Raw genomic sequence first — 9,721 nt, 5'->3', positions numbered from 1 at the left:
TTACTTGAAAACATCAATGTGTAATTCAAATTTATTCTATACATAGATCTCACCATACACATTTTCAATTTCCACCACACACTTTATTCTTAACCCAAATCTAAGATGGAATGTTCAGGTTCCAAGACTTGTTGTAAATAAAAATAAATAACCATATCCTTTCAATATCCTCTATCCTTTGCAAAATAATTTTTTTAAATTTTACATCGTTTTTTCATCCTATAAGGTTTAATTTTTTATTTTTTGCAGTCAATTTTTTCAACAAAAGATTTCACCAATAACTAAAATTTTTCCAAAATTTCTATTTAAAACACCAATTATAAAACTAAAAAAAAAAATTAATTAATTTGAAAATTATTAAAAATATATAAATTTAAATTTAAGACAATGTGTCCTATATATGACGGAGACATTTTAACAAAAAATTATTTTTTTTAATAAAAAATAAAATAAATTTTTCTCGTTCCGTTAAAAATTTATTTCAACACGAACAACAGCAGAAAAATTGAGAGAGAGAATAATCTAGAGTGAGGAGAGAGAGAGAGAGAGACATATATGGGTTTCTGTTATTTCAGGTTGTGATTGTTTGGCGTTTGGATTTGGTAGGTGAGAAAAATGGCGACATCAGTCGACGATGCCCAAACCCTTGCCGGCGACGAACTCTTCTCCTTTGAACTCCCTGCTCCTCCTGGCTGGAACAAAAAGGTTTCTCTCTCTCTCTCTCTCTCTCTCTCTCTCTTCAACTCTCTCTCTCTCTATATCTATCTATATCTATATATTTGTATATATACTCTTTCACTTTCATTTCTTTGAAGTTATGTTGTTTTTGTGCTTTGAATTTTGTGTATTTGGGTCAAAATTGGGTTTCTTTGGGGGTGAATTTTGTGGAATTGTGTGGTTCTGTTGTTGAATTTGATTCACTGGTGATGGTTTTGAAGCTAGGGTTCGTTGGCAGAGTGTTATTATGAATTTGTGCAACTTGTTTGAGGTTTCTCTGTTTTGAATTTTCTCGGGCTGCCTAGGCTTTCCGTTTGCTTCTTTATCATACTTAGAAAAAAAAAAAAAAAAAAAAAGAATTTGAACCATGCTGGTTTTCTTTTTAGGGTTTTCTGAAAGGGTTCAACAAATTAGGATTCACTCTCTTTCTCTCTCTGTATCTCTGCTGTAATTCTCAATTTTTCTTATTCTGTTTTCGGGTTGTTAAGGGAACGAAGAACTAACTGCTGTAATTGGCCCTAGGAATGGAACTGCAATTATCTGGTGTTTCTATGCCCCTTTTTGTTTGATATTGAAGGGATTACTGTTTGGAAAGTAGTATTTAGTTGGAAAGATGTAGAATGACTATCCCTTATAGGAGAATGGAAAGATGTAGAATGACTATCTCTTTTATGAAGTGATTTTGGAAATGTGGGTTGCTGATTGATATATCATGGACTAATAATCAATGGGTACCTTCATGGTTCAATCTTATTGTGGAGTGACCTATCATTATTACACTGTCCAAATGCCTTTAAGGAAGTTCAGCATTATCCTAAGGCTACCATTCCTAACTTTAGCAAGGATTATAATAAGCCTCTAGCCATCAAAAGCGTGGTCTATGGATTTTGCATTCTTAAGGTAATTGGGCTTCATCAAAGGTGTGAGCTGATTTTTTTTATGAGTTGTTTGAAAGATGAATAAAGCACAGTTAAGAGACTGGCTATAGGAAGAATGTGCAAATGGAAGTTTTTGTAAGTGTCCAAAGTATTTGAAAGAGCCAAAAGCATTCATGTTGACCACAAAAACTTGATACCCACATCTCCAACTGATGGTGGCAATTAGCTATAAAAGGCACTAAGAATAGTGGCATCAAATGAGGTCCTTTGAAATTTATGTACTAGCTGGTGCAGAACATTTGACGAAGACATAAAGGCAGTGCTTGGTAGAGTTTTCTAAAATTAATTTCACCCTTACATTCTAATGCTATGTTTGGTTTAAGTTTTCAAATCATGATTCCAAATCAATTTCAAAATACATTTTGAAAATATGTTTGGTAAAACAGTCAATTTTTGAATTTTTGGTTTGTCCGGTCGTCCGCCCGAACATCCCCCAGATGTCTGGCTGATTGACTGGAACAGCACTATTTTTTTTTGCAATTACCAAGCGCCACCTGTTATTTGGAAATATATATATATATATATACATATTATATTTGTTTTTGATATTTTTTAAATATAGAAATTATTTTTTTAGACTAAAATGACAAATTATTTTTTTGAATTGAATTTTAAAAAGAGCTTGGTTATGAGTTTTGAATAGAATTTTCAATAGAGTTTTGAGTTGTATTTTTAGTTATGAGTTATAAGTTTTTCAATTAAGTTTTGAAAACTCTTTTCAAAACTCATAATGTCATATCAAAAATTCAAAACTCTCTCCAAAACTCATAACCAAACAAATTTTCTCTTTTCAAATCATAATTCTAAAACTCACAAACATACAACTCTATTCTCAAATCATAATTCTAAAACTCTACCAAACACTACCAAATTTTTTCTTATGCGGACAAATTCACAGTAGGCTTTGGGACATTTTATTAGCTTGTCAATGTTTCCCTCAAAAGAAATATCATTTATCTCCAACCGGAAGATACACCAACTCTCTGATCAAACAAGAAGAAAATTTGCTCGGTTTCCCACTTGAATTGGCTTATATGGCCTAGGAGATTTCAGGGGTTAGTCATTTAAATTTTACTGTTTGCCTACAGTTATCTAACTTTCGTATCAATGCTCTAACATGACTAGAGAAAATTGAGTCTTTTAACACAAATTCCTTATGGAAAAATCATAGACATTGGCAGGAAAATATGCAATTTGCTTATAATCTTTTGAAGAGACTCATTGCTACAAATTTCAAAATGAGTTTGATGATTGACTGACAAACTGTTTTACCATATTAGCTAGGGGTGCAACTCAGGCGGAGGTTGTCCAAGTCCAGCCCAAGTTGTATTGAGACGTGCCCAGGCCTGAATCGTAACCTGAGGTTGCCTGCCCACGCTTGACCCGAGTAAAACCCGAATTGCCCGAGTTGTAAATGAATTAATTTTTTTTTTCCAGTTACATTATTAAATTATTAAAATTTGACTCTATTTACAATATTTATTTTATAGAAAATCATTAATACCATCAAAACAAATAATTTATATAATGTAAGAGAGATGCTGCTATAGTAGTCTTTATAATTTATGAGTGAAAATAAAAAAATAAAAAAAAAGATTTTATGTCATTTGTATATATAATAATATATATTCAATATAATTTAATAATCTAAATTACTTTAATATCATGTAATGGATAATAATTTATATGTATATTTAATATTTTTTATATATCTATAGATGTATAATTCGGGCTTTTGGTTGTTCGGGTTGTTTGACGTTTTTACCCAAGTCTGTCCAAATTTAATTCGGGCTTCTAAATTTTTGCCAAGCCCGTACCGAATTTAAAAATATCTTGTCCAAGTTCTAAAAAAATTCGGACTAGGTTCGGATTTCTCGGGTTGAGCCCGCCCAAGTTGCACCCCTAATATTACCTGCTATGATTCATGTGATAAATTGTGGCTCCTTTGCAAAGATTAGGGGTTTCGAGCATGAAGAAACAACTTGGTCATTAGTGTTTAACAAAATACTAATGGGAGAGATGGATTTGTGCCAAGACATGAAAGGATAAATTTGAAATGAACATATCTGTGAGAATTGAAAGTTGCACTATTAAAAAGATAAAAGGAGAGAAATCCAGATTGATATGTTTATTCATGTGCAATGAGGACCAATAACTACACCAAGTAGGAAGAGTGATGTGGTCCACAACGAGGTTGTTGCTACGGCGAGTGAAGAGCTAGAAAGACACACAGGAGCATCATGTTTAACTGAAATTGTGGCGAGGATGGAGTGAAAGATACACACAGTAGCTTACCTAAAATAACTGGGAATTTAGTTGAGAATCAGGGCTAACTTGAATCGCATCTGCACGATCAAGTTATGCCCAAAAATATATCACAGAGGTGTATAACATGATCTAGTATTTTGCTGCTATGGTGCTGCCTTTCATATGGTGTAGTTTGTTTTCAAGTTCTGCAAATTTGCATAATTTATGCTCTATCTGTAGGCTTCAGATTCTGTACTATTTTGTAATCATTTAAATGAAGTTGGAGATCAAAATCCTAATTTGCTAGTTCACTTGTGTTTCATTTGTCCTCAAGTCATCTGGGTTTGGCATTTATCACTTTTGAGGTGAACACAATTTTGATTGAAAGTTTAAGGTATTGGTTGTGTTAAAGAATAATGGAAAATTCCTTACAAGTGAGGAGAAAGACGCTCCAAATGAGCTGAAATTTTATGAAGTTTATAAATACGTTTCTTTATGCTAATACACTTCAGCTAGACAGCCCTTGAAAACTGTCTCCAGAAGTATGAGGATTTGTGAAAGATCAAGGGTACTGGTTTTGTTAAAGAATAATGGAAAATTCTTCGCACTTGAGGCGAACGAAGCTCCAAATGAGCTGAAATTTTATGAAGTTTAGAAATGGGTTTCTTTTTACTAATACACTTCAATTAGACATCACTTGGAAACTGCCTCCAGAAGTATGAGGATTTGTGAAAGATCAAGGGTGCTGTTACTAGTGAAAGAAGTTCATTTACAAGTTGCCCGTTGAAATTTCATAGGTAAGATGAGTTCTTAATCGTCATTAGAATCTGCTTTCATTCAGTTAACGAGAATGAAATATTGCACAAAGACTAGGAAAAAGTGGCTTAGAATGAGTTGAATAAAGATTTTACTATGTTCTGAACATTGCACCTTTCTGCTCATTTTCTCTCAAGGATTCATCACTTGAAAATAGTTTCCAGAAGTTAGATGATTTGTAAAAGGCTTGGGATGCTTTTGCTGAATAAAGGCCTTTCCATTCAAGTTGTGTTGTCTTAAAAGTTGAAACATGAGTTAATTTATATGAAGATAGTTCATTCTCAGAATTCCCCTCATCATCAAAACCTGGTTTTTGAAATTGTGGTCATAAAACATTCAGAATTATTGTCTGTTTGTATTTATGGTCCTTTTTTGTGGTGGGTTAGTGTGTGTGCAGGTGTATTTGTTTCAACCTGTGTGTGACATGACTAGTAGTTGTGTTAGTATGGTAGTTGGTGGTTGAGCTATTTTTGTTTAGGTGGTTAGCTGCTCCATAACTAGTTTTTTATTGCATTACTCAAAGCTTTGCTCTTGTATCCTTAATTGGGAATTTTCTCTCTAAAATTCCTACTATTCTTGATGTTCGATTCTATTAGTCTATTCTGGAGACTTCATTGCCCTGCTCTTCTTTTTTGCTTGTTTATTACTTGGTGAAAATAGTTTCTTATCCCTGTATTTGTGTGTGCGTTTTATAATCAGTGTGACATGTATGGATGTTGGACTATTAGTATTTTGTTGCATATAATATTTTATAAATAAATATTATATACGTATTTATTTGATTACTAAATTGAGTTAGTGGTAAGAGTCTTGGGTAGTGTGGGTTATGTATAGTATCATGTGCGACTAAGTTGTGTGTGCATTTCCTTCAAAACATGGAGAAGGGACACATTCTTTATAGTGTTTTTTTTCTACGTTTGGGGTTGGTGAGTTGCATCTGATTTATGGATTCATTGTTTGAATTACCAAGTCCTTAACTGAACTCAACTAGGCTTAATAATGTTCACTTGAGATCAGTTACATGGATTTATCTTCTCCACTCAGCTCTATGTGAAGCCATACCCATGTTTTAGTCAATCCTCTCCTCTCTCTCTCTCTCTCTCTCACTCTCACACACACACACACACACACACACACACACAGCCCTCATTGTATATAGCCTTCCTTTTGTTCTTTTGGTACCTTGAACAAGTTACTGTTTCATATTGATTTACAGTAAGGCTTCCCTGGGGGTAGGGCTGCGTACAGCCATCCCCAGTCTCCACTTTAGTGGAGCCCCTTGCATTGAGTTGACCTTTTTTTACCAAGGCCTTACAGCAATGCGAGGATGTGTTGATTGTTGACTCTTGTATTGAACTAGATATGAATAATAATTCTGTTTTGGTTCTGTATATTACAGATTTCTGATTGTGAGACATATGAGTATTAATGATGCCATGACCCCCTCTCTAAAATCTAAGCACCCTGTATTAATACAAATGTGTGGAGGAAGTATGAAGTGATGTGGCCCGCTTTCTGTAATCTATTGCTTAAAATAAGCTCTCTGTAGGTACTTAATTTTTTTATGAATATCTCTGCTGAAAATATATATTGGTGTATTCATGTGGATGCATCTTAGTGACATATGTCAGTTAGGCCTCCCAAGCACCCTCGTCAAGGCTAAAGCTTCATGTCTCAGGCTTCCCAAGAAGTTGATGGGGCTGAAGGTTTACAAGGGAAATGAGTGAAAAACACATGAATTGAGGTAATATCTAAGTACAAAGTTACATGGACATATCTCATATTAAAGAAACTTTCATAGCATGATGCTATAGCTGACAGTGAATTGTTTCATAATGCTACGCCTGCTGTCTATATGATTATGAAATATTAATATATTTGTTTATTTGGAACATAGATTACTGTGGTACACAGAGGAAACATAGTTCGATGTCTTCGTTGAGGTTATATTTGGAGTAGTCTTGTATCTTTCCTATTGCAAGTTTGTTTTGTGAAGCTTTGGTTAATCTTTTAAGCTGGTTTGGTCCTTCAAAGTGCTTCCAGATATCAAGAGCTTTGTTGGGATAGTTGCTTGCTAGAACAGAGGAGACCTTTGCAATCACCATCTTGTATATGGCCTCTCTTCTTATTTAGTTTGGCAGAGTTTGTCTACTTCAGAAATGATTAGATTAGTTGGTTAGTTCTTTCTGAGATTTATTTTTTAAGATTTCTACTTCCATTCCATGTCATGTGGAAGAGGGAAGATTATAAGGTATTTTGATACTTTGGTTTTGATTTTGGTCATCTTGTTCTTCAAAAGTAAAGCTATGGTATCAGTCTGGATGATAGTCTAATAGGGGTGATTCTCTTAGGCTTCTGTCACTTGAAAAGAGTTTGACGGCTTTTAACCGTACAAAATTTTGGAGCAGATATGGTGAGGGTTTGTAATATACAATGAGATCTTGTGGATGCAAGAATGTGAATCATTGTCAGTTGAATATGTCAGAAGAACATGCCCATTGGACTGGTACAGCAATGATATGTGATCAAATACATGCTCTGATGTGTATCAAAACTTGTGGAAAGGTTGCCTAGTCTTACTCCTAAAGAACACTTGTATAGTTGATAGTTGGAGCCGTAACGAACATGAATGTGCATGTTATACATCAAAGAATGGCCTTATGTGATATGTAGGCTTTTGCTTAAGAGTTTCTTGTTAGGGTTTTGCTTTGTGTTTTCTCCTTTTCTTTTGTAAGAGGATGCCTTATCCTCGCATGCTTTTTTGATTTATCAATAAAGTCCTTTCTTGTTGATCCAAAAAAAGAAAAGAATGGCCTTATGTAATCTGCAGTGTAGAAGTGAATTTAGGCCAAGTCTAAGGTACATATTAAGAGGGCATGTTCCATATGCAAGTTATGCCCTACTGTGGTGTTGGTTTTGACTTGAAGTGGTGGTGGGATTCACATATTGTCAAATCAAAGTGGGCCAACCTTGGTTACAATCCAAAGTGGTGTTTGGTTATGATTCAAGTGGTGTTTGGTTATGAAATTGGTGTTGGTTATACCCCAAAGTGCTTTTGGTTATTCCAAAGTGTCATAGGGTTATGTCTCAAAGTAGTAGGCGCATATGGTATGCATACAGAGAGGGATGAGTATTGTAGTAGGACCCATGAATTTATGTTGTTTCAGTTGACCCATGAATCTAATTAGGGAAGTTTATGGAAGCCTTTGACAGTTACCCTTACAAGTGTGTAGACTGTAGTCATTCTGTTTTGATTTGAGATAGAAAGTTGGAGTTTAACAATGATCTACTTATTTCCTATTCTCTCATAAATATGATGTGTTTGTTTTCTGAAGTTTAATTCCACTTCTAACTTTTCACTCTTAACTTGCCCATTCTCATTCATTTCCCGACCCTATACTTCAATACCATTTAGCCTGCTTTTTGAATTTTTGTCCTTTTTCTCCTGAGAAAAGATTTGTGTAAAACAAAGCTGTCTTCGTCTGCAGTTCATGCCCAAGAAAGCAGGCACCCCTAAGAAGAATGAGATCATATTCACTGCCCCAACAGGTGAGGAGATCATCAACAGAAAACAGTTGGAACAATACCTGAAATCACATCCTGGAAATCCAGCCATATCTGAGTTTGATTGGGGAACCGGTGAAACCCCAAGGAGGTCAGCCAGGATCAGTGAGAAAGCAAAGGCAGCTCCAACACTGGAAAGTGATACTCCGACGAAGAAGCGTAGTCGGAAATCTTCAGCTTCAAAGAAGGATGACAAAGAAAAAGAAGTCGCCCCTGAAGAAACAGAGGCGGTGAAAGGAGATAAAACTGAAGAAATCAAGAAGCATGTTGTGAAAGAAAATCAAGATGAGCAAAAAGACGAAACCTGTGATACGGCAGGCAAAGCCGAAGATGCTCCTGAAGAAGCTAAGCTTGGACAAGACGTTAAAATGCCCGATGCTGACGAGAGCAAGGACAGAGAAGCTGAACCAGGAAATTCAAAAGCTGTTGAGATTGGGAAAGTGGCTGACAGTTCTGAAGTAACTGGAAATGATAAAGGGAAAGCCGAGGAACCAGAAGTTCAAGAAAAGGTGGAGCAAATACCAGTTGAGGAAAAACCAGATACACGCATTGCTGAGGAAAAGACATGCCAAATGGAAGGCGAAGTGAAAGAGGGACAGAAAAATGAGGAACAAAACAAGTCGATGGACAATGAGATAAGCAAGAAAGTCGAGGGCACAGTGATCGAGAATGGTGACCATGGCAATGAGGCTGGTGAGTCCAAGCCTTGAGTGAAAATACAAATTAACTCGGTGCTGGTTCGCTCACTTCTCTTTCTGACTTTTGTAGGTTTCTGGGTTACTTCAGATGACTGTAGTACTATTGTTGTTGTTGTTTATGATAGAATTCTGATTGTTCAAATTAAGACATATATATATGTATGTATGTACGTACGTAAAATCATAGATGAGGTCTTCTATGTAAGCAGCTTTTGTAACATTATTACTATCTTAAGGCATAGATTAGAGCTTCAATGCTTGCTGTCTTAGTTGCATTGAAGGAACTTGTAGCTCGTAACAATCTATGCAACATGTGAGTGTTAAAACTGTTGTTGTAATAAGTGCTTATGCATTAAGTTACTGATATTATGAGCTCAAATTCATTGTTTGGATGATGCTTTAGTTTTGACCAGGTTCAGATGGGACTATGACTAATAAATGAGCTGGTTTTTGTGCCATAAATATAGTATTCCTTTGCATTACTTATCTCTGTTGGGAGCCTCTCTTTGCAAATCCTTGGCTATCTTTGGTTTAACTTTCTAAAATTAATTCTACCTTTACATTGTAATGTTATATTTGGTTTAAGTTTTCAAATTATAATTTCAAATCAATTTCAAAACACATTTTGAAAATATGTTTGATAAACTAAACAGTTTTTGAATTTTTGGTTGACCGGAACAGTACTTTTTTTTTTTTTTGCAATTGTCAATAGCCACCTATTATTTGGAAAAAAAAAATTTA

At 34.9% G+C, this 9,721-nt stretch overlaps 1 protein-coding gene across 1 annotated transcript; it reads left to right on the top strand.

The window, feature by feature from the left end:
* Positions 1-424: 424 nt before the first annotated feature.
* On the top strand, positions 425-9,372 carry LOC114270645 (uncharacterized). The gene is made up of 2 exons (XM_028212194.2): positions 425-705; positions 8,207-9,372. Exons 1-2 carry the CDS (start codon positions 616-618, stop codon positions 8,990-8,992), a joined length of 876 nt encoding a protein of 291 aa, XP_028067995.2. The 5' UTR covers positions 425-615; the 3' UTR covers positions 8,993-9,372.
* Positions 9,373-9,721: the final 349 nt, after the last annotated feature.

Source organism: Camellia sinensis, chromosome 5, assembly GCF_055761805.1.
Source record: "Camellia sinensis isolate YWXY chromosome 5, ASM5576180v1, whole genome shotgun sequence".
NCBI lineage: Eukaryota > Viridiplantae > Streptophyta > Magnoliopsida > Ericales > Theaceae > Camellia > Camellia sinensis.
Note: the sequence above shows the minus strand (reverse complement) of the source record. Positions and strands in the feature narration are given on the sequence as shown.